The sequence below is a fragment of the Sceloporus occidentalis genome, unplaced genomic scaffold, assembly GCF_023333645.1.
Source record: "Sceloporus occidentalis isolate IW3139 unplaced genomic scaffold, rSceOcc1.0.p SCAF_45, whole genome shotgun sequence".
Classification (NCBI taxonomy): Eukaryota; Metazoa; Chordata; class Lepidosauria; order Squamata; family Phrynosomatidae; genus Sceloporus; species Sceloporus occidentalis.
This window is the reverse complement of record NW_028317025.1, coordinates 5,647,537-5,673,863: the sequence shown is the minus strand read 5'-3', so window position 1 is coordinate 5,673,863 and position 26,327 is coordinate 5,647,537. Positions and strand designations below refer to the sequence as shown.

The 26,327-nt window shown below is 41.3% G+C and overlaps 1 protein-coding gene across 1 annotated transcript in view; it reads right to left on the bottom strand.

The window, feature by feature from the left end:
- Positions 1-7,787: 7,787 nt before the first annotated feature.
- Positions 7,788-26,327, bottom strand: part of LOC149289520 (mpv17-like protein 2) — a 60,794-nt gene continuing 42,254 nt past the window's right edge. Inside the window, exon 7 of the mRNA XM_089490562.1 lies at positions 7,788-7,922. Within this exon, the coding sequence (XP_089346688.1) occupies positions 7,788-7,922 (135 nt within the window). The remainder of the gene's footprint in view (positions 7,923-26,327) is intronic.

Below are 26,327 nucleotides of genomic sequence, written 5' to 3'. Positions count from 1 at the left end.
CAATTGTGGCTTCAGGCTTCCCATGTTGAATGATCAAGTATTATTTTAGCCCAATAACAAAAGTATAATTCCATAGCACATTACTTTTGGAAATTATTAATGCCCCCCCAGTTTGACATTGGTATCTTGTGTGCCCCCCCTATATATTGTTTCTAGAGTCGCCACTGCCTAGGATCCCAACAACAACAAAGCTATCCTCGCCTGAGGCGATAACAGCCAGTTCTTGTGTTATTGGTGTTCTTTCGTTGCCTATAGACAGAGGCACATTTTCTTTTATTCACGTGAGTGTGTGTAGGTATATGATGAGTTAGTGATTACAACCGAAATATTGTACACCTTTCAACCAAAAAAACTGTTACTAGTTTACAATAGATACGGTTTCAATTTACATAGCAACCTATCAATACTATAGTAAAACACCCTAAAAAGAACCATACACCATGTGCTAGTAGAACTTCAATCCAGGTCTTGACTGTGCCTGGATCCAGAGAGCTTCACAAAAGACCTGTCTGTAAGCGTCCTGGGTTATTCAAGTGAGTGTGTGTAGGTATAGGATGAGTAAGTGATTCTGGTTTGCATGGTTACAACCGAAATATTGTACACCTTTCAACCGGAAAAACTGTTACTAGTTTACAATTGATACAGTTGCCATTTACATAGCAACCTATCAATACTATAGTAAAAAAAAAAACTAAAAAGAACTTTAATCTAGGTCTTGACTGTGCCTGGATCCAGAGAGCTTCACAAAGACCTCTCTGTAAGCGTCCTGGGTTATAGACCAGAATCCTTCCCACGTTTCATCAAGTAGTCGTTATGACCAGCGGACTAGCCATCGGGCCGGCGGCCCAGGGCCGGATTGACGTAGGGGCTGATGGAGCTGCAGCTCCAGGCCCCTACCTTAAAATAGGCCCAGTCAGTCCGGTCCTCTACGGCCACATTAACGCAGGGCATAAGGGGCACCTGCGACCGGGTCCGCCACTCTAGGGGGCCGGGTAGCCCCAACCAGGGCCGGCCTTAGTGGTGTGCGGCCGCACAGGGCTTAAATTAAAACATCTGGGTTCTTTTGTTTACTTTATTTAACATCCTCCACGTTAAAGAAAGTTTGTTTAACTTTATTTAACATGGAGGATGTTAAATAAAGTAAAAAAAAACAACAAAAAAAACGATGTTTTAGTTTAAGCCCTGTGCGGCCGCACACCCCTAAGGCCGGCTCTGGTGGGGGCTGCCCAGCCGCAGTTGCTGCTTATTCCGGCTACAAGGTAAGTAGGGTGAGGGAGGGGGGTGCAGTGAGAAGGGGCAGAGGGGGGAGAGGGGATAGATAGAAAGGGGGAGATGGGATAGATAGTAAGAGGGGGTACATATTGAGAAGTGGGGAAGGGGGTACATAGTAGGGAAGGGGGTACATAGTTAGAAGGGGCAGAAAAGAAGGGGAGGGGTACATGGGGAGAGGGGGTAGTGTGAATGCGTACGAGAATGAATGAATAAATGTGCAGATGAATTGTGTGAATGCGTATGAGAATTAATTAATTGTGTAGATGAATTGCTTGAATGATTTGTGAGACTGCATTAATGAATATGTGTTAATGATTTGTGTGAATGAGTGAGTAAGTGTTTGTGTCTATCATGAATGTTTAAGTGATTTGGGGAAATGCAAAGATGGTACATGAAGGGTGGGCTTTAACAATAAATAAATAAAAATGGGTTGCCAGGGCCTATTTTTTGTCCCAGGCCTGACCAGCGGAGTTCCACTTGATATTGTTTTGCTGGGTTTCTTCATAATCTCTGTAAACTGATCACCAACCGAAGCTAAGGCTCATAGTAAGGGGCTTGCATTTCTCCAAGTGACTTGCTTTCTGTAAGTGGACAGTTTGTGCACCGCAGCAGCAGCAGCAGAGAAGTGGTATTATAAGTATACCAACAGTGGGTTTGTATCTCAACCAGCAACAAGAAGGTTAAAGGGTTTGCAACAAAAACAAAAAAAAACTTTGTGTTTTGCTTAACTGTGTTTTTTCCCCCTTTTCTAGAGTGTAATTAGTTAAGGGTGGGGCTTATAATCAATTAACTGTGTTGCTCTGTATAAAGACTTCCGTCTAGGGGCGCTTGTAACCACCGACCTCAATGACTCCGAGAAACAAAAAATAACATATGCCAAATATTGTAATATGGTCAAGTAAGCCAGTACAGGAAATGAGAACATCCAATAGTTATACTCACAATGTGTATGAGTATTTCAAGTCTCCAAAAATGATATATAACCCGATTTATCCCGAGCGACGAACATAGAAGAGAAGAAAAACATCTACCATGGGATGATATCTTTCAACACTTGTAAATGTGCGATAACCGGTTACACTCACATTTAGATGGATGTATCAGGCACTTCTGGTTTGTTTTCTGGAGTTTGCAGTGAATCCTGAATATCCTGGGTTGACCTTTGCCTCCTGGATGAAGTATCCACAGTGGCGTCGCTACAGGGGGGCAATTGCCCCCCCTAGGTTATTCCTTGCCCCCCCTGTTTCCCCCCCGGCGAATTTGTAACCACCCAGGACAGTCCCAGTCAGGTGCTAACGACGGCACCTTGCCGTCAGTAGCACTACCTTACCTTGATGGAGGTCTGTGGACCTCCATCACCACCTACCCCGGCGATCTGCCCCTCAAACTGAAGGGCATCACCGGGGCCACCCGATCCGCCCGGTGCCGTCTCGCGCAATGACGCGATGACGTCACCGCGCAACTTTATTAACAACTGACAATTGTCAGTTAAAGAGGTATGGGGGCATGCTGCTTAGATGCCTGTATCTAATCAGCTACATACCCCCAACATATACCATTGGAAAGGTAATCGCCTCACCTTTCCAACGGTATATTGTAGATTGTAAAAGAATAACAAATATTAAGTTAAATAAATAAAAATGTAAAAAAATGGATTTGGGGGTCTCTAAAGGCAGATAAAAAAAGATCAAAATTGCCTAGAGACCCCCAAATTTAATTATTTAAACATAAAGTAGTTTAACTTTAAAAAAAAAAAGTTTAAGTATTCTAGCTAAATGATCCACTGTGGTAGCCAATGTTACCACAGTGATCATATAGCTATAAAAAGTTACATTCCCTTTTTAAAAATGGCCGATACTAAATTTTAACATCATGATCCCTTTGGTCATGGGGTTAAATTTAGCCAACGGTAGAGGGAGGCAATTTTTGAAATCCTGATGAACTGCAAATATTATTAAAATCAGCCATTTAGCCTGTGCAGTACGTGAGTAACCATATCATCCCTGGAGCGCCTTGCATTTTTACTGCAAAACTTATTTTTGCTGTAAAAGTGATTTTTTTTTTCTCCCTTTACCATCATTTCTTTGGGATTGTAAGGGGAAAGAATGGTGTGTGCTTCTGTGAGTGAATGTATGGAAAGAATGGCGTGTGCTTCTGTGAGTGAATGGAGATATGAAAGGCGTGTAGTGGTCAGTAATTAGGGTTAAAGCCTTGACGTGGCATTACTGCTCACGTAGGAAGTTACATTATGGCACAAAAAGTACACATTTGCAAAAACGACATCGCTTGGCGCATCAAATGAGGGGCTGTATGTGTTTCTAGTACAAACCTGGAGTGTGCAAGACAAAAATGAACATGTCGCTATGGTTAGAAAAAACATATTTTCTAGCCAAAGCGACATATTCCATCATTATTTGTGCACTCAGCTTTTGTCCTAGAAATACATGTAGCCCCTCATTTGAAGCTCCAAGGGGTGTAGTTTCTTAAAATGGATGAATTGTCTGAATGAGGGAGAGCATGAGTTAATATGTGGAAGAGTTGTCTGAATGAGGGAGAGCATGAGTTAATATGTGGAAGAGTTGTCTGAATGAGGGAGAGCATGAGTTAATGTGATTGTGCGTATCATAGATGTATAATTGTGGAAGGGCAAAGATGGCACTAGCAGGATGTTTGAGCCTTGGGGACCAAGATGGCACAGGCAGGGTGTATATGGGACAAAGATGGCAAATCTTATGTGTGTTATCTGGGTGCTGGCCAGGTTCTATGTGGGCAGCTTGGTTGGGGTGTGCAACCTGTGATCTATCCCTGTAATTTAGGGGTTTTAAATATACCTTTAATGCTGTGTTTTTATGTGAATTCCAATTGATCTGTACCTGCAAAGCTTGGTGTGTGTGTTCTTCTGTAGATCCATATCTGCTATGCTATGTTTCCATACATTATTTATGTATACCTGCAAATACAGGGTTTGTATGTCTTGTTCAGTTGATTAATACCTGCAATGCTGTTTCCATGTATTGATTTGATCTATACCTGCAATGCTACATTTCATATATTATTATTGTATACCTGCAAATACAGGATTTGTATGTCTGATTCAGTTTATTTGATATATACCTTCAGTGCTGAGATCACAAGTGAATTTCAATTGATCTATACATGCAAAGCTGGGTTTGTGTGTTAATGTGTTGATCTATACCTGCTATCGGCAGCAGGGTCTAATATTTATATATATATTTATATATATATATCGGCAGCAGGGACTAATATTAATATATATATTGGCAACTGGGGCTAATATTAATATATATGGGCAGCAGGAGCTAATATATATATATATCAGCAGCAGGATCTTATATTAGGCCCTGAAATCATTTAGTGCAAAAGTTAAGGTATTGTGTTGTTTAAAGGATTTCAAGGATTAGTCGTACTAAATTGTGGCTTCAGGCTTCCCATGTTGAATGATCAAGTATTGTATTGTCCAATAACAAAAGTATCATTCCATAGCACATTACTTTTGGCAATATATATATATATATATATATATGTGTGTTTTTTCAGTAGTATGATTTAATGGTGGAAATTATTAATGCCCCCCCAGTTTGACTGTGGTATCTTGTGTGCCCCCCCTATATATTGTTTCTAGAGTCGCCACTGAGTATCCAGGTGTAGTTTTTTGGAAATATATACCCACTTATATAAAGTGCTAGTGCTTGTGTAAATCAAATGACTGTTAGTGGATTATAAAATATGTGTATGAGATTGGATAGCGATAGTGGTCCACAATTTGATATCAAAAATACTAATTTATTCCGGGACTCAGCCCTTAGGTTTTACTTAAAAGATCTATATTATACATACGTATAAAGTGTTTGTTCTGTAGGAAGGCATTTCTTTGGGCCCTGCTCCAATGCTCCCTAGCATGCATTCACTCCCTCTGCTATCGCATAAAAAAAATATTGCCCATACTGACTGCAATCTTCCCTCCTGCTGACCCTACTGTGACATTGAGAGGTCCTCTCCCCTGTAATAATCCCCAGAGTCCATTTGTCCCTCATTCACTAAGCCATACCTCTCCTTTACTTACTCCCTGCAGTTCAAGTATAGATCAAATAAACACATGTCAACAGCACGTGCATGTATAGATCAATTGAATAAGACAAACTCTGTATTTGCAGGTATACACAAATAACGTATGGAAACATAGTATTGCAGGTATAGATCAACAGAACACACAAACCCAGCATTGCAGGTATAGATCAACTGGAAATCACACGTAAACTGAGCACTGAGGGTATAGATCAAATAAACAATACATGAAAACAGCTTTACATATATCCATCATCTGAATAAGACAAACAAGCCCCGTATTTACAGGTATACATAAATAATGTACGGAAACATAGGATAGCAGATATAGAGCAAAACAGAATAACACAAAAACCCAGGTGTAGATAAAACTCCCTAAATTTTAGGCATAGATCACAGGTTGCACAACAGCCCTGGCATCCACAATGCCCACATAGAACCTGACCAGCACGCAGATAACACACATAGGATTTGCAATCTTTGTCCCCAAACAGCCCAGCATATGACATCTTTGTCCCCAAACAGCCCACCCAGGGGCATTACAAGAAGCCTCAGGCATGGGCGTAGGAACCGGGGGGGACGGGGTGGGACAGATCCACCCCAGTAACTCATGCGGGGGGATCGATAATTAAGAAATCCCCCCCAAGGGCCGTAGGAATCCCCCCCCTGCTACTTACCTGTGGGAGGGTCCTCTGTACTGCACAGAGGAAGCGGAACCCAGCAGAGTTCACGTGACATCACATCACATCCTGCTTCCTCTGTGCAGTACCAGAGAACGCAGAGGGAGGCCGCGCCCCCTGCTGAAGTCTGTGAGCGGCATCGAGGAGCTGCAGTGCAGGTAAGGGGGTGGGGAGGGTGTTTGAATCAGTATGCGTGATTGAGGGAATGAATCTGTGAATGAATGAGTATATGTGTGTGATAGCATGGATGTGTAAGTCCTGAAACCTAGGCATGATGGGACTGTGATTGCAGTTAGCAATCACACTCCTATCATGCCAAGTCAGCCAGTACATGCTGAAACCTAGTTAGCTGCCCCCCTTGTGTATTGATGCTGCCAGCAGTATGGGGTCTGCACATCACTTACAGCCACCCTGTACCAGCATGTACTGGCTGACTTGGCATGATAGGAGTGTGATTGCTAACAGCAATCACAGTCCCATCATGCCTAGGTTCCAGCATTTCCTGGTTGGATGTGAAAGTGTTGGAACCTAGGCATGATGGGACTGTGATTGCTGTTAGCAATAACACTCCTATCATGCCAAGTCAGCCAGTACATGTGGAAACATAGCTAGCTGCCCCCCTTGTGTATTGATGCTGCTGGCAACATGGGGTCTGCACATCACTTACAGCCACCCTATACCAGCATGTACTGGCTGCCTGGGTATGATAGGAGTGTGATTGCTGTTAGCAATCACACTCCTATCATGCCAAGTCATATTGCTAAATTTTTTTGTCCAGTTGTGGTGTGTTACCTACTAAAAATGTGAGTTTTTATTATTATTTTTAAAGGTGGGGTTTTGGCTAAGTGAACCGTGAATGTTTTGGTCCAGAATTTTCATTTTGGTGCATCCCTAGAATAAATAGAACTATTTCATTTTTAATTATCCTGAGTCCTGAATTTGTAGTCACAAAACTTTCTAGGCCCAGAAATCAGTGAGAGGAAAAGTAAAGGTTTTGTGTCATTTACATTATTTTAATCTGCATATTTTATTAAAGCCCATATTTTCTCACAGCGAAAAATGAGTGCTATAGGGAGAGGGTAGCTAGTGAGAAGGGAGGGTAGGGAGAGGGTAGCTAGTGAGAAGGGGGTAGGGAGAGGGTAGATAGTGTGAGAAGGGAGGGTAGGGAGGGGGTAGATAGTATGAGAAGGGAGGGTAGGGAGGGGGTAGATAGTAAGAAAGTGTGAGAGGGGGGAGAGGGGGTAGATAGTATGAGAAGGGAGGGTAGGGAGGGGGTAGATAGTAAGAAAGTGTGAGAGGGGGGAGAGGGGGTAGATAGTGTGAGAGGGGGTAGATAGTGTGAGAGATGGGGAGAAAGTGGGGATCTGATGGGGGAAAATGCATGATTTTTACACAATTTTTTTTTAACAAACTACATATTGAATCATATCTGTCCACTTTTTCAACTTACTTTATCTTCAACAATGCAGCATTCAGGATGGTAAAAAGTCACACGTCACAGCCATTGATGGTGTGGTTCCACAAATATATAGGACAACCATTAATCAACATTGTTTATTAAGCATCCCTCCCTTCAATAAAAAAATCATGATTTATAAACAACTATTTTTGGGGGGTTAGCTATAAATAACATACAATTCATCCACATATTCATTCATTCTCACTCATTATTTCAATATGCTTACTACACCCCTTTCTTATTTTTTATCCCCCCTTCGCCCCCCCTTCTTACACTATCTACCCCCCTTCTCACTGTGTCTCTGTCTCGGTGCGCGCGGCTTCACTGCTGAGCACCGGCATATGACGTGATATGCCGGTGCTCAGCATGAAGCGCCGGCCCCGAGACAGACGCCTCACGCTTCCACCACTGCAGTCGGGGCAGAGCTGAGACAGGTGGCGACAGGGAGCAGAGGAGACAGAAGGACGCCGAGCAGTTGCTGAAAACGACCGCTCAGCACCCCAGGGCCCGGTTGCAGTCGTGACCCCTGTAACCCTGGATGTTCCGCCACTGAGCCCGCAAAAACGCTACCTGTACCATCTTTGCCTTTCCAAAAATCAATTATTATTACATCTAGAATACACACAGATGCTTTTACAGTCACTCACTAATTCACACAATCATTAATTCTCTCACTCTTTCACACAATTTAGTTACACATATTTATTAATGCATCCTAACAAATTCATTAATTCTTTTACTCATTCACACAACTCTTCCATACATGAATAATTTTTTCTCTAACTCATTTACACAATTCATACACACATTCATTTGTTCATTCTCTCACTCATTCTGACTGACTTTATTTCAATATTCTTATTACCCTCCTTTCTCACTATTTACCCCTCTCCCCCTCCTTTTTACTATCTACACCCTTACCTTCAGACATCCTGTGGAGTGCCGTTGAAACGCCGTTTTTTTCCAGCCTGCAGGAAGCGCTAGACGCGGAGGAGAGGAAGTAAAGACCGTGATTGAAACATGATTTCAAAATGAACTGGCAGTTATTTTTCATTCTTTAATATTAGACCCTGCTGTCAATATATGTTAACCCCTTAAGGACCAGACTATTTATCGTACCCTTTGGGACCAAGGCTGTTTTAACACTTTTGCGGTGCTCTTGTTTAGCTGTAATTTTCTCCTCACCCATTTAGTGTACCCACACAAGATATATATTGGGGTTTTTTTCAGGACAAAGGGGACTTTCTTCAGATATTATATCATCTAATTTCCTATTAAAAAAATGATGAAAAATTGCAAAAAAATCCCCCACTTTTTCTGACTTTTATATGGAAAATCTTTTACTCATCCAAAAAAGCTAATGAAAAAAACTGCTAAATAGATTCTACTATTTGTCCTTAGTTTAGAAATACACAATGTTTTTATGTTTTTTTGCTTTTTTTCTGCAAGTTATTGGGCAATAAGTACAAGTAGCGTTTTGCTATTTCAAAAATGTGCGGGTATCTTTAAAGCCGGCCAATGCAATTTACCCCATCAAACCATATATTTTTTAAACTAGACACCTAAAGGTATTTCAAATGCTGGTATTTTATTCCTTTCCATGAACTAATTCTACTAACACCCTTTGTCAAACTCTGTGGTAGTAATTTATTTTGTGTTTTTGTGTCACTGTCAAACAGACTCCAATGTGTGTTCAGCAACATCTCCTGAGTACAGTGATACCACCCATAGGTTTGTCGGGTTATTTGGGAGGTAAAATGCCACATTTGGGAAGGTTGCATTTTTTATCTTGGAACTTTGACATCTGGTCTTGCTGCCCCTTGTCCCAATAGGGCCATCTTTGAAGCTGGATAAATCAGTTCATCCCATCAAATTATATATTTTTGAAAGCTAGACACCCTAAGGCATTTCAAATGCTAGTATTTTAAGCCTTTCCATGCATGAGATTCTACCACCAGCCTTTGCCAAAGTTTGTGGTAGTAATTTTTCTTTTTTATTTTTTTCACACAAATTGTACTTTCGGTATAAACTTATAGCTCCTGCTATACGTCACTATCAAACAACACGCCAATATGTGTTCAGCAGCATCTCCCGAGTACAGTGATACCCCCTATGCATGGTTTTGTTTAACATCTAGTCCTACTGCCCCCCATGTCCTAAGTGGGCAACTTTTGAAGCCGGCTTATTCGATTTAGCCCATTGTTTGGGAAGTAAAATGCCACATTTGGGAAGTGCACATTTTTTTACTTGGAACTTTGACGTGTGGTCTTGCTGCCCCTTGTCCTAATAGGGCCATCTTTGAAGCCAGCTAAATCAATTTACCCCATCATAGCATATATCTTTGAAAACTAGACACCCTTGGGTGTTTTAAATAGTGGTATTTTAAGCCTTTCCATGCACTAATTTTACCACCAGCCTTTGTCAAAATGTTACCACATTTTTATTTTTAGCTATTTTTATTTTTTTTCCCTTATATTCTTTTATTATTTTGTAAATATTTTACTAATCACATTGTGATTAGAAAGCTGGCCTCCATTGACTTGTATGGGTGAATTTTTTTAAAGGACGTGCCGCCATCTTGCGAGTGGCAAAGTCTCTCGCGGTGATGTACTTGGAGGGGGTCTAATAATCTCTCTCTCTCTGTTAAGGATTTCCTCTACTGCTGTACACCCTGTAGTGTGTTCAATTATGGCATATAAGGAACTGATATCACGTCAGTGGTGTGTTTTAAATAAGCCGGTCGACTTTTTACATATGGTTGTAAGATGGCGGACCAAGAGGCAGTTTTAAGCCACAATAACAGTTGTTCCAGGACATATACCTTTATATTCTCCCCCACCTGTGTACCAATTGAAGGAAGTAGACATACTAAGGAATCATGGAGCGCTACAACACATAGGGGCAGTGTATTGTTCCCACAAAAAGGTACAAAGGAGTACATCCAATGCAATAACTTATTTTCTGTGTTTTATAACCAAGTCGCACTATGTGCTTTTGTTCTGTGTGTTTTTATATGCTCAAACTCTTTGAAGACATCAATTCCGTTGAAGATTTCATTATTACATTTAATAGTTGAATTTAAGAGAATTATTATTCATCTGTGTGCACAAACAAGATGGTGATTTTATCTACCAATTTATATACCAGTTTCCTTATATTTAAGAGTTTACCAAGGAGTTTGACATGGAAGGACAAAGAGGAACTTGGAAGCACCCCACCTCTGGTCCGTCATTACCCTGTGGGCAATTTATGTATCTTTGTATTTATTTTACACACGCAGTGAGACTTGTAGGTTTTTTTTTCAGCACCAGTTCCCCGCTAGTGAGGTGGATGGAAACAAGTTGATTAAATTGTTAACCACCAATTCATATAAATGAGCTTGTACACACCCTTCATTTCTCCTTTTACTTGTTCCACAGGTAAACACTCACAATGACAATTCATATCTGTTATTAACAGGACAGCAGGCAATACAGATCAAAGTACATCCAGTCAAATGTTAAATATTTGCATTCCATGTTATAGGGTGGGGATATTAACACTACTAAAATTTGACTACACTCCAATTTCCATATCTCCATTTAGGTCAAGATTATTTAAACAGAGTAAGAATAAGAGTTGCCAGGGCAACAAGCCCAACCTTTATCTCGAGTGGTGGGTATTGTATGTTCTCCCCATTAAGAGATTACTGGTGTGCTTACATTTATTATATTTATATAACATTAAGTCAATGAACTTTTTGTGTCTCGGTCTCGAGGTAAATGTGATTGAGTTTATTCACCAACATCATTTTCTAGCTGACTAAGGGATCAGAGTTAGGCCCCAACCTCAAAAGGTTGAGATCCTCCTCTCTAGTCTGGTGGTTTGCAGTGTTGTGTGAGGGTCTCACCTCTCTACACTAGGTATGCTACTAATTTCATCCATACTTTTGTGTCGAGTATGAGTAGTATTTCATGGCAGGTTGCGGGAGATACTGAGTTCCATTTTCTGACCATTGCCAGTTTCATTGCCAATTGGATATGGATCACTAATTTTCGTGAAGAGGGGGCCAGATCTTCTTCAAAAAAAGTGGAGAACGGTCAGCTACGGGAAGTAGGGCAACTCAAAGCCCAGAACATCAGGTAATAGCCAAAATATCCACAACCAAACTGGTGGAATTATCAGGCATGACCACCAAGTATGAATCACACCCCCCCTCTCACCACAACCCCTACAACATTGGAAGGATGTACAGTTAGGTCAGGAAATATTTGGACACAAGTTTTCTTATTTCATCTTTTTACCAAAGTAAATTCTAGTTACAGCTTGAATTTGAGGGTATCCACATCCCAATTGAAGAAAGGGTTTGGGAATTACAGCTCTTTAATATATAGCACCCTCTTTTTCAAGGGACCAAAAGTAATCTGACAATTGACTCAAAAGTTGACCCACCGATATATTGGTGTACTTTGGTGTAGTGGTGGGCAACAATGCTATGGCCATAATATGTGACAGAATCTCCAATCTTATTATCTTAGAAAGGTTCTTTTCATGTCCTTGTCTAGTCTATCCTGTTTAGTCATGTTATTTTCTGTATAGTCTTGTCATGTGTAACCTGGTCAGTCTTGTCAGCCCTGTACTCTGTTGTCCTCTCCTGTGCCCCGGTAGAGGGGTGTCCTGTCCCAGGGGCATAACTAGAAGCCTCAGGGCCCCGGTGCGAGAATCTGTTAAGCCCCCTCCACCCCTTCTCACACTATCTACCCCCTCTCACATTATCTACCCCCTCTCCCTCCCTTCTCACTATCTACCCTCTCCCTACCCCCCATTCTCACTATCTACCCTCGCCCTACCCCCCATTCTCACTATCTATCCTCTCCCTACCCTAGACAGGACGCCGAGCGGTTGAGTGGCACAACTCCAGGGCCCGGTCGCAGTTGCGACCCCTGCGACCCCGGTAGTTCCGCCACTATCCTGTCCTATGCCCCAGTAGAGGGGTGTCCTGTCTTGTGCCCCTGTAGAGGGGTGTCCTGTGCCCCTGTAGAGGGGTGTCCTGTCCTGTGCCCCGGTAGAGTGGTGTCCTGTGTTGGGCCCGGGAGAGGGGTGTCCTGTTCTCTTTATGTTGGATCTTGTGTGTAGCCTGTCCCTGTAACCTGTATTCCTGATTCTGCAACCTGTTTCTATCCTGCCTTTTCTGTCCTTAGCTGCTAGATATCTCTATATCCTGTTATCTGATGGCTCAACACTTAGGGAAGTGTGGTTATTGTGTATCTGTTCCTGTGGCTTTTGCACGGTGACTCCTGAAATTCCATCATTGGGCGCACTGGGTCATTACAGTCGTCTGTATAGACCCCATTTGTGACAAAACCACCACCACCACCACCACCAGCCTGAACTGTTGATACAAGTCCAAGATCCATGCTTTCGTGTAATTTATGCCAAAGTCTGACCCTGCCATCTGAATGTCGCCGCTGGAATCAAGACTTATCAGACCAGGCAACGTTCCAGTATTCCATTGTCCAATTTTGTCTGTGGGAATTGTAGCTTTAGTTTCCTGTTTTTAGCTGACAGGAGTGGCACCAGGTGTGGTCGTCTGCTGCTGTTGCCCATCTGCTTCAACGTTCGACGTGTTGTGCGTTCAGAGATGGTATTCTGCATATCTTGGTTGTAACGAGTGGTTATTTGAGTTACTGTTGCCTTTCTGTCATCTAGAACCAGTCTGCCCATTCTCCTCTGACCTCTGAGATCAACAAGGCATTTTTGTCCACACAACTGCCACTCACTGGATTTTCTCTTTTTCGGACCATTCTCTGTAAACCCTAGAGATAGTTGTGCATGAAAATCCCAGTAGATCAGCAGTTTCTGAAATACACACACCTGCTCGTCTGGCACCAACAACCATGCCACGTTCAAATGCTGTTTGATGCTCGGTTTGAACTTCAGCCAGTTGTCTTGACCACGTCTATATGCCTAAATGCATTGAGTTGCTGCCATGTGATTGGCTGATTAGCTATTTGTGGTAACAAGCAATTGAACAGGTGTACCTAATAATGTGGCCAGTGAGTGTATATTAGGCCAGTAAAAAGGCAACCAAACAGTCCCGTCATTAAGCATACACTGTGACCAAAATATAGGAAAAATTCTGTGTTTACCCAGCAATTACCAGTCAAAAAAGAGCTAAGGTGTAATATATTAGGGATTTTATTATAATATATGTCCATATATTGTTGCAGCAAACTAACTCAAAACCATCAGATCCACTGCCCCCCCTTGCATGGGGGTCGGGTTCTAGGGTGAGTGAAACTGTAGCATGCATTTCACTCCCAGATAGGTGACTTGGGGTGCTTCCCCAAGCAGTGTTTTGACCTTAATTGGGCATACCATCACATTCATACCATATTTGCAGACATCCACTGTTTAGATGTACAAGGTTATCTTGTACCATAATGTACATTCCAATTGAAGTGTCATAGAGCTTCAAAACAGCACACAATAGGCCCCAATGCATAGCAGCGATTCATAACAAGCACATTAGGTTACTGTCACAAAGGATTTGAATCCTCAGACATTTGTTATAACGTATCTCCAGCTTTTAAGGCTACATACATACATGTGTTATTAATTATTAACAAATGTTTATTTATTTATATAACTATGCATTTGAAACATTGGTACTAACAACTAGACTTGTGCATTTGTATTCGGGTGAACATGAAAATGAATGCGAAGGGTGCGTTTTCGTTGTTCAGCCCGAATACTGAAGAAACGAACATGGTGGCAGCAAAACGTATACGAAGACACACAACAGGAAGAATTTGTGTGTTTGTCTTCGTCTTCGCTTATATGTCCTAACTAATATCCCTGGTCCCTTCCCCCTCTAGTCTACCTTGTCTACGCAGCATCGCAGGGATTAACGGGATCGGGAATCCGTAGGATTGCGCAAGGAGTTAAGGGTCCGTGCAAGCAACTCTATTGGTCGCCTTCAGGGGCCTCCTCGGGCATCAACCAATCGGTTAATGCTAGAGGAGGCCCCTGCCGGCGACCAATAGAGTCGCTCTCATGGAACTTTAACTCCTGTTCCCTCCCCCAGCCAAGTTTCGGCTTCAAGAGTTAAAAGCGACTTTTTTGCTCGCTGGCAGCGAGCGTCTTTGACATCAACCAATGAAGGGCAGCGGCCCAATAGAGTCGCTCGCACGGACCTTTAACTCCTGGAACCTCCCAAGGCCAAGTTCCGCCGTCAGGAATAAAAAGGTCTGTACGAGCAACTCTACTGGTCACCCATACCGACTTTTAACTCCTGGAGCAGGGAGACCAATGGTGCCAGGATTTTAAAAGTCCGCTCGAGCGACTCTATTGGTCACCGGCAGGGGGTTCTTCTGACATTAACCAATGAAGAGCAGCTGTTGGCCGGCACCCAAGTCTACTAACAACTGCCACTAACTGGGACTGTGCAATATTAACTTTGGTGCAAGTAATTGCCGCTCACATTGATAGTGAGTTACCAATTGCTATTATTTTTTGGAAGGGAATCTGGTTTTGGTGAAATTAGCACCGACTATTGTATGTAAATAATCCCTGTCATGTAAGCCTCTGTGCCCTGGCCTCCTAGAGGGTCCTGGGGGCCACACTTCTCCCTTTAGACTATGGGCCCTGGCCTTGGAAGGGGTTCTGTTTTTGTAGCGGTAGGTACAGGGGGTCCATTGGGACTACTTCTTCCCCCTGGTACAGAGTGCCATGTTTCCCCAATTACTAGAGACTCTAAAGATTTGAGGTACCTTCATTTTGGAGGGGATATTATGTGTGGTGTTATACTCTCCATTGGGTCTGGACAGAAACCTCTTTGGCCAGTATTTACATGAAAAACTGATTTACAGCTGTCATAACCTGGTTTCAGCCATAAATCAGGGAACCACCAGTGTTTACCATCTTCCCAATAGACTACAATAACGACCCCTTACCGGACTGAGGTGGGCTGAGTGCAAATATTGAGCAATGTGCATAGGAGGGCCTGGTTGAGAACTATGTGTGTCTTACTGTGACAATTGGGTGCTACTTTAGCGTGCAGTCTACTGGTAATCTGTGGACTACCTGCAGTTTACTGTTAAACTACCAGTAAGAAGTTCAGTATAAGTGTAATCTTGCTATAATGTTGTTAAAAGATTTCTATACAAATATCATATGCACACATGAGAACGCAGTAGCATTTTTACATGAATACAATCTTCTGGATGCACCACAAAACGCATCGATGTGGCAGTGATATGCAAGAAAAATAAATAAAATGTGACGGGACGAATACATACATACATGTACTTTGGTGTGGTCATAAGGGTGCCAAACTTCACATTCTGTCTGAAAAGGAAATACATTTTTCCATTATATCGATCTAAACAACAAATTACATTGCAACATGAGTTTGTGCATAACTGATGTTCTTTTTGTAATGTAAATACTGTTACAGGGTCACCTTACCCAAGGCTGGGTCCCCCTGTTTGAGGGCTGAGGAATCACCAGTCAGTCCCTCATACGGATCGCACTCAGCTATCCACGGATCATCCAGACCACCATTCGTAGTAAACCAAGAAGAACTCTCTTTATTACAAACACACAGAACTTATATACAATCTCAATGCAATGTGTACCGAACCCAACCCCCAATCCCATCAGCCACATCCCATCACAAATCCCATCAGTATACAGGGGATGTATCAGGTGAGGGGATTACAGAATACAATGGGTTCCCCCACCTGTGTTATCCCCCCTGTAGTGCGGGTGCCGTCTGGGCAGACAGGGCTGTGCTGGCTGATTAAGAGCCCCAGCCAGATTATAGGATCGTCTCTTTGAAGGCTGGGGCTGAATCCACATCAGTCTCTGGGCTGGTTACACAATAAACACAATATAATATATTACCGGGTCACAGTATACAGAACCGGACACAAAAGTGCTCCGTGACCCGGCTAAACTTCATATGACACATGAGCCAGCTAGCCTGGCCCTGTCACAAATACCCATAAACATAACAGGGAATTCTAGTAGTACTGTAACTGACAAGCTCTGGTAGACTGCACGCTAAATTAGCACCGACTAGTATATATAATTAATCCCTGTCATGGAAGCCTCTGTACCCTGGGTTCCTGTAGGGTCCTGAGGGCCACGCTCCTCCCTATAGACTATGGGCCCTGGCCTTGGAAGGGGTTCTGTTTTTGTGGAGGTAGGTACAAGGGATCCCTTTGGATTACTTATACCCCCCAGTACAGAGTGCTACGTTTCTCCAATTACATTAAACTCTAAAGACTGTGGAACTCGGACATGGATTTGGGGTACCTGCATTTTGGGAGGGGGTTTTATGTGTGTTGTGTTACTCTCCATCGGGTGAGAACTTACAGGACAGAGACCTTCACAGCCAGTATTTGCACCAAGATCTGATATTCAGCCAATTTCAGCCAGAAGTCAAGGAACCGCCCATATTTACCATCTTCCCCACAGACTATATTTTCGACAAATACTGAGCCGTGTACAAAGGAGAGCCTGTTGGAGAACTATGTGAGGTTTGCTGTGACTGTTGTATGTAAATTACTCCCTTGCGCTGTTTAAATACTGGTGTGTTTTCAATAAAACTCAATCCTGTGTTCATCTCAACATTAATTCTGTCTACTGCTTGGGGTGGGCTGCTGTAATAACTCAATGACCTTTTCAGGACTGTACATGTGCTGAATAAACTAAGCTACGGCTATCCACAGCGCCAACACAGCTCCAGATCCTCCTTTTCTTTAAAATGCTGCTTTTTTCCTGGTGCTAAAAGAGTTAAGCGCTGGTGTCTCAGCAAAAGGAAGCGCAGCTTGGTAGGAGTACCCAGATTGCAGATCACTTTCAACGCCTATTGCCAGGTCATTTATAAATATGTTGAATAAAATTGGTCCCAGAACAGAACCCTGAGGGACACCACTTACCACTTTTGACCAGCTTGAAAAATTACCATTTATAACAACTCTCTGTTCTCTATCTCTAAGCCAATGTTCTACCCAAGAACAAGAATTTGCATCTAGACCAATTTCCTTCAGTTTGAATACTAACCTATTGTGTGGAACCGTGTCAAATGCCTTGGCAAAATCCAAGTATATTATATCCACTGCCACACCCTGATCTACACTTCTACTTCTTCGTAGACTGCAATTAAATTAGTTTGACATGATTTAGTTTACATGATTTAAAACATACACATTGCCCAATAAAATATTGACCAATAAGAAGAGATAATTAACATAATCTAATATATACAAAATTGGGACATTCCCAAGCAAAATGGAATTAAGTAACACACAAAAGTAAGCAATTTAAAGTTCACTAGAATAAGAATACACAGTTTAGGGGTATTAGGTAATAAACATTAAAATATTGTTGAAAATTAATAGATGGGTCTGATATCACGCAACTTTTTAAAATTTAGATATTATTACACAAATAAAGTATATTATGGTGATTACAGATGCTGGACATAACTGAAGATAATACACTGAAAAATGGTTATCAAGGCTTATCAAACAAGGAACACATAGGGGTGGTGATATTAGTACACAAGGATTAACTCACTATAGGTATATTTAATAGTATGAGATAAATATATATATATATATTTTTATTATTATTATTAAATCACATTAGTTATATGTTAAGAGGAGAAGATAAGCACTATTTATTATATTTCCATTTTGGATGGTAATTCAGAAATAGGGAATTAGAAAAAATATAGGCCTTAGACAGAAATAGCTCGATATGAAACTAAAGGAACTAAAGGCTACTTCATATATATATATACAATGAGGTTACATAATATTTTTTTTTTCTTTCTTGCCCAGGGCCCCAAATTGCCATTTGAGAGATAGCAAAACTTTTCTGCAATGTAGGGGGTAATTGTAGAAGTAGGCAGTGTTACGAGGTGTTACACTACCTACAAGTATATGTTTTTTATGTGTTGTTTTATGATTGTTTTGTTATTTATGCTGATTCCAATTTTTTACAATCCAAGTTCTATATGAGGTGTGTTAGAAAGGTCAAGATTCAAATCTCTAATGGGCCGGATTAGGTTTGGAACAATTAATACTCAAGGGCTTAATTCCCCACAAAAGAGATTCCTAGTTCTCCAGAGATTATGGAAAGGTAAAATAAATGTTGCCTTTTTGCAAGAGACACATTGGCGAACAATAGATAATATTAATATAAAAAAACAGAATTATCCCTTATGTGTAGAAGCATCTTTGAAAACAAAACAAAAAAGGGGTGTAGCAATTTTATTTTCCAAAGACATAGATGTAAAATTTAAACATATTGAAACAGACCTAGATGGTCGTTATATTATAGCTGTAGTGGAGATAAATAATAAATTATTAACATTACTTAATATATATGCACCTGTCAGGAACCGATTTTTCGCTGCCTGAACCATGGCTTTTTTAATACCTGTGGTGTTTACATCTGCAACCACTAGTGGCCACCCTCCACCCTCTGGAGCACTCAGAACTCAGGTGTGCCTTGTTACCTGGGTTGAGCCCTAGTCTACATCCAGCTGGGCCTTGTTACCTGGATTAACCTGCCTTTATGAACCTGCCCTGCCTTTCAGTCAGGGCCTTTGTATTGAAGTCTATGGACCTTCCTGCTGTGGCTCTGCACCTGTACTGTTCCTGGTGCCCTGCTTTGTGTCCTGATCAAGTGGATTCCCTGCTTTGTGTCCTGATCAAGTGGACTCCCTGCTTTGTGTCCTGATCAAGTGGACTCCCTGCTTTGTGTCCTGATCAAGTGGACTCCCTGCTTTGTGTCCTGATCAAGTGGACTCCCTGCTTTGTGTCCTGATCAAGTGGACTCCCTGCTTTGTGTCCTGATCAAGTGGACTCCCTGCTTTGTGTCCTGATCAAGTGGACTCCCTGCTTTGTGTCCTGATCAAGTGGACTCCCTGCTTTGTGTCCTGATCAAGTGGACTCCCTGCTTTGTGTCCTGATCAAGTGGACTCCCTGCTTTGTGTCCTGATCAAGTGGACTCCCTGCTTTGTGTCCTGATCAAGTGGACTCCCTGCTTTGTGTCCTGATCAAGTGGACTCCCTGCTTTGTGTCCTTCCAAGTGGACTCCCTGCTTTGTGTCCTTCCAAGTGGACTCCCTGCTTTGTGTCCTTCCAAGCGGGCTGTGTGCCTTTTGTGTCCTTCCAAGCGGGCTGTGTGCCTTTTGTGTCCTTCCAAGCGGGCTGTGTGCCTTTTGTGTCCTTCCAAGCGGGCTGTGTGCCTTTCGTGCCCTTCCAAGCGGGCTGTGTGCCTTTCGTACCCTTCCAAGCGGGCTGTGTGCCTTTTGTACCCTTCCAAGCGGGCTGTGTGCCTTTTGTACCCTTCCAAGCGGGCTGTGTGCCTTTTGTACCCTTCCAAGCGGGCTGTGTGCCTTTTGTACCCTTCCAAGCGGGCTGTGTGCCTTTTGTACCCTTCCAAGCGGGCTGTGTGCCTTTCGTGCCCTTCCAAGCGGGCTCTCTGTCTGTCGCGCCCTTCCAAGCGGGCTCTCTGTCTGTCGCGCCCTTCCAAGCGGGCTCTCTGTCTGTCGCGCCCTTCCAAGCGGGCTCCCTGCCAAAAGACTTATTACCTGTATTTTATTTTGCCATACGTCCGGTTACTTGCTTAGACTATATTACCCTTATTTGCTGGTCCTGTTATATACATGAAATACACTGCATTACCTGGATTTCTGCTTGTGATGTCTTTGTTTGCATAATCATGCACCGTGGGTTACATACTGAACCCCAAGTATCCCCTGCGCATGGGCTCCTACCTGACCTGATCACCCGAGTCCCGACAGAATACAAAGGCCATTACAAGGAGTCAGCGGGGTTACTTTCAGTCATCAAAGTGATAGGAGAATGCTTGCTTGAACTGTGCAAATCTGGGACTCCAACTCCAATCACTCTCATGAAGACCATTAACCTACACCTGCTACATCACCTGAGAAATCCAATAAGCCTGTTACCAGTGTTAAAAAGGAATCTCCTAGGAAACGTGAACCCCTTACCACAACCGAATTACAACAAAGGCGTGATGAGGAATCTTGCTTTTACTGTGGCAAAAGGGACACTGGATCACCCAATGTCCTCTGAAACCTCCTAAACCCTCTGTACCGATTGAGCAGTCTACGTCGCAACCACAGAGCTCTGCTAAAAGGGGAAGTAGCTTTATTCCCCAGGATAGTGAACCCATGGAGTATATATCAACCCTGGTGATTCCTGGTGCTTCTCAAACTCCGGTGGATGTCCAGCTGAAGCCTGATGATTGTTCTGTGATGGAATGCAGCGTCTGTGATCCTACAGTCTGTGGCAGTGTGGGTTGCTCCCATATGGATGAACTTCCTATTGCTTTCTGTTCAGCCGTGATTCAACTCCTATCACTGCTACCTCAGCAAAGTGTGATACACCAGAGACTACCATAGCCCCTAGTATCACCTCTGGACTGATAGCAAAGATACATGACCCTATTCCATCTCTAAGGAAGAAGGGGCCTTCCATCAGTGCTTCACATACCAAGCCTGCTTCTCCCGTTTTGAACCAGTGCAGTTCTGGTACTACCCCCCTGCTCCCAGTAGTGCCCTGGGTACAGGGCAGCTATGTGACCCCTGGTACATGGAAAGAGAAAGCACTGAATCATACCTTCTCATCAACTTCTTCAGCATCCAGTCCTAATTTGACCTACGATTGTACCACAGATAACCTTTCCTTTGATTGTGTTATTACCTCTAATGGCAATATAATCAGAAAGGAAGACCTGGAGATCTGTGAACAAGCTTTACCGAAAAAGAAGAAGAAGAAGAAATCACGTTAAGTACACCCTTCTGCTCAGTTTATTAAAGGTGTACAGATTTTGTTCAGTCTGTTCGCGTTCAGTGACCACTCCTTGGGGAGGGGGTACTGTCAGGAACCAATTTTTCGCTGCCTGAACCATGGCTTTTTTAATACCTGTGGTGTTTACATCTGCAACCACTAGTGGCCACCCTCCACCCTCTGGAGCACTCAGAACTCAGGTGTGCCTTGTTACCTGGGTTGAGCCCTAGTCTACATCCAGCTGGGCCTTGTTACCTGGATTACCCTGCCTTTATGAACCTGCCCTGCCCTTCAGTCAGGGCCTTGGTATTGAAGTCTATGGACCTTCCTGCTGTGGCTCTGCACCTGTACTGTTCCTGGTTCCCTGCTTTGTGTCCTTCCAAGTGGACTCCCTGCTTTGTGTACCCTTCCAAGCGGGCTGTGTGCCTTTTGTGCCCTTCCAAGCGGGCTCTCTGTCTGTCGCGCCCTTCCAAGCGGGCTCCCTGCCAAAAGACTATTACCTGTATTTTATTTTGCTATACGTCCGGTTACTTGCTTAGACTATATTACCCTTATTTGCTGGTCCTGTTATATACATGAAATACACTGCATTACCTGGATTTCTGTTTGTGGTGTCTTTGTTTGCATAATCATGCACCGTGGGTTACATACTGAACCCCAAGTATCCCCTGCGCATGGGCTCCTACCTGACCTGATCTCCCGAATAGACTTAATCTTGGGAGATATTGGGTTGATATCAAAAGTTAAAAACACCAAAATTCATGACATTACTTGGTCAGATCATAATTTGGTAACGATGGCTATAGAAGATTCTGTGAGAAAATTAACAACGGAATGGAGATTAAATCATAATCTAATAAGGAAAAATGCAGATATTGAATATATAAAAGAAATAACTCAATTTGTCTTTAAAGAAAACGATGTAGAAAAAATGTCCGCATCTAATTTATGGTGTACATATAAAGCAGTGATAAGGGGACATTTTGTTAAATTAGCTGCACACATAAAAAGAAAAGCAGAAGCCAAATTGTCTGATTTGTACATAACTTTATTTCAGTTAAACAAAACTAATAAACAGACTCCTTCCAAATTAACTACCGAGAAAATTGAAGATATAAAGACCAAGATAAATATAAAACTTATGGAACAGACCAACAAAGTGCTGATGGCACTAAATTCTAAAAGATATTATAAGGGAAATAAAGCAGACAAAATGCTCACAAACCTGTTAAAAAAGAGAAGAGAAAAGAGAATTATATCTAAAATATTATCTAAATGCAGAACCCTTATGGATCCGAATGATATAGGTCAAGCATTTAATGAATTGTATAAAGCGCTATATAATTTACCGGATAATGTAATAGAAATAGACATGCAAGATTATTTTTTAAAGAGATCTTTCCCTAAGATTTCGGAAGAAACTTTAATAGAATTAAATGGTGAAATTACCCTGGAGGAGGTCCAGAACAGAATCCGAGAGTTAAAACAAAAAAATCCCCAGGTCCTGATGGCTTTGATTCAAGTTTTTATAAGTTATTTATTGAGGAACTCTCCCCTTACTTGGTCAGAGCATTCAATGAAAGTATAGATAGAGGAGCCCTCCCAGAAGAACTTCGAAGAGGGAATATAACACCAATACTAAAATCAAATAAAAACCCAGAAGAGATAACTAGTTACAGACCAATATCTCTCCTCAATACAGACGCCAAGATATATGCAGGAGTACTCGCCCATAGGTTGAGTGCAGTATTACCGCAAATAATCCACACAGACCCAGTAGGCTTTATTAAGAATCGGTCAGCAACCAGCCATATAGAGCAATTGCTGGTATCTTTGAGGAAAATATTAAAAAAAAAATATCTTGCAACTGACCCTCTCGTTAGATGCCGAGAAGGCTTTCGATAGGGTCAGTTGGAGATTTATGGCAGGTGCATTGAAAGCCTTTGGATTTCAAGGACGAATATACCATGCAATAATGGCTCTGTATACCAAACCAACGGGTAAAGTGGTAGGTCCCGGAATTAAATCAAATTGGTTTCCTTTTTTGAACGGCACTCGTCAGGGTTGCTCTTTATCCCTATTGTTATATGTTCTATCTTTAGAACCTCTTGCCAGAGATATTAGGGCTGATCAGAACGTGAAGGGATGTGGAAACGAGGGAATACAAAAAAATCAAATTATATGCAGACGATGTGCTATTGACAGTTAGGGACCCAGTAAACTCTCTAAAACACATTAATAAATGGATAGATCAATATAGTGTAGTGTCGAACTATAAGTTGAATATCGACAAATCGGTTGCTTTACCCTTCAATCTTGACTGTATGCAAAGACAATATATCCAGACATTGGCATTAAAGTGGGTTAAAGATAATTTTACCTACTTGGGAATAAGAATTAATTCTACACCGAATTCTTGGATGGAGATTAACCTTCTCCCCCTAATTAGAGATATGAGCCTCTCCTTTAAAAACTGGAGAGGTTTATTTATCTCTTGGTGGGGGAGAATAAATGTGGTTAATTCATACACTTTGCCTAAATTTATCTATATTTTTAGGATGATCCCTCATTTGGTCCCTGCGAGCTGGTTAGAATTAATTCAACGACTGATTAACAAATTTATGTGGGGGACCAAAAAAACCAAGGTTGAAACTGCAAGGTATTACAAGAAATAGAAATCAAGGTGGACTGGGAGTTCCCCTGATAAGAGAATACGCACAGGCGGCTTTGTTTGTGCAGGCTATTTTAACACAAACAAATAGCGCAATGCAGGAAACTTGGTACAAAGGGGAATTATTGAGAAATAACTCATATGGAGATTTACAATATCTGTTCTGGATCTACTCCAGGAAAGCTATTGAGTTGACCGCAACAGGAACTAGTTTAGTACTGCAGCACATAGTAAGAAATTGGCACTGGATTATATCGAAACTCGGATTAGAGGGATTGATAGTAACTAGCCTTCCTATTTCCAACTTGGAATATATGATTGAAAACTTAAACTTATCTATATGGAAACAGAGAGGTATAAACAAAATACAAGATCTAATGGAGAGAGAAACATTAAAGACTTTCCATCAACTACAGGTTCAATTTAATCTACCAATAGGAGAATGTTTCAGATATTTAAGGGTAAAAAGTTTTTTCCAAAAAATTCCTTGGCAGAAGTGGAATACTCAAGTTTATAATTCATTTAAACAATTAGTGGAAGGAGAGCAACACAAAAAGTTATTGACAAAATCATTAAAATTGATTAAGCTATGTAGAATTGAATATACTTTTCCAGCATTAGCAAAATGGGAGAAGGATTTAGACATTACAATAAATATTGAAGATTGGAATAAAGCATTAAATAGAACATATGATACCATACATTGTTTAAATCTGAATGAGCTCCAATTCAAACTCATGAATAGGTGGTATCTAGTTCCTTCTGTCCTGGCAAAAATGTTCCCCAATAATCTCCCAAATTGTTGGAGATGTGGCGCAGAAAAAGGAGATATGCTCCACATATGGTGGAACTGTAATCCTATTAAAAAACTATAGCAAAGGATTTCACATAGATCAGTCAATAAATTTGGATCAGATTAGGATCTAACCCTCGAAAGAGCTCTACTCCATTTAAATTTACCTAATAATGAAAGAAAAGATATTCAATTCCTTTTACATCTATTGACTGCAATAAAAATAGTGATCGCCAGAAACTGGCAATCTGGAGAGCTAATCTCATGGGCTAAAATAAAAGCTCAGTTAATATACCAGTGTAATATGGAAAAGGGAATTTTGACACAAACCTGCTGGAACACTAATACTTACATTCTCTGGGAGGACAGAATAAAATTTGTGGCTGAAGGTAACCTAGATCCTTGAAATAAGAGGAATACCCGTTAGATAGATTTAAAAACACACACTCAGAACTTGGATAAGAAGTTAGTAAAGTATAATGGAATCAAATGGAATTGTTATTAGTTGGTATGTTTTGTAATGTCATTTGTTCTTTTTCTATGTTTATAAATAAAAATAAAAAAAAACTAAACAAAAAAAAACTGCACTTGCAGTTCAAATGCTAACTGCGGTGCCTCAGGTAAACAGGAATCTCAGACAGCATCAGCGCCCGTGACTAGAAGTTTGTCTTGTCTTATCACATGACCGCCCTAGGACATTTTGAATAATAATATGTTTTAGTTAGGTTTCTTACTATAACAAGTTATGTCTACTCTGTTTATTAACAGATTCACTAAGCTTTTGGTGAAAACCAAAAATCCTCTGTACAGAATAAAAAATTTGTTTTTTGAAGACTTATTTTGGATATATTTGTTTTAAACCCCTTAAAGACAGCAGTTTTTCTTTATTCTTTGTACTCTTTGTGATAATGGCTGTTTTAACATTAATGCGGTGTTTGTGTTTTAGCTATAATTCTCTTCTTTCTTATTTACTGTATCCACACAAGTTTTTTGTTTTTTTAAGCATATTTAATTTACTATAAAAAGAAAGTATAAAATATGGTACATAATTGAGGGGAAAAAAATATTCATCTGCAAAACAAATGAAAAAGCCTGCTAAAGAGAGTAGTATTCCTCCTGAGTTTAGAAATACATAATGTTTTTATGGGTTTTTTTTGCAACTTATAGGGCAATAAGTACAAGTAGTGTATTGCTATATCAAAACTATTTTTTTAATCTGGTCATACTGCCCCATGTCCTATTTGGGACATTTGAAGACGGTCAGTTCAATTTACCTCCATCGAACTATAGATGTTTGAAAACTAGACATCCCAGGGTATTTCAGGTGCTGGTATTTTAACCCTTTGCATGCATTATTTCTACTACTACTCTTTGTCACACACTCTTTGACGGGTATGAATTTACAGCTTCTGGTATATGTCACTGTCAAGCAACACTGTGTTCAGCAACATCTCCCAAGCACAGTGATACCACTCATGCATGTGTTTGGGGTGTGTGCATATTTTTGGAATTTCAAAATGTGCCAACTTACTATTTATGGGACATCTTTA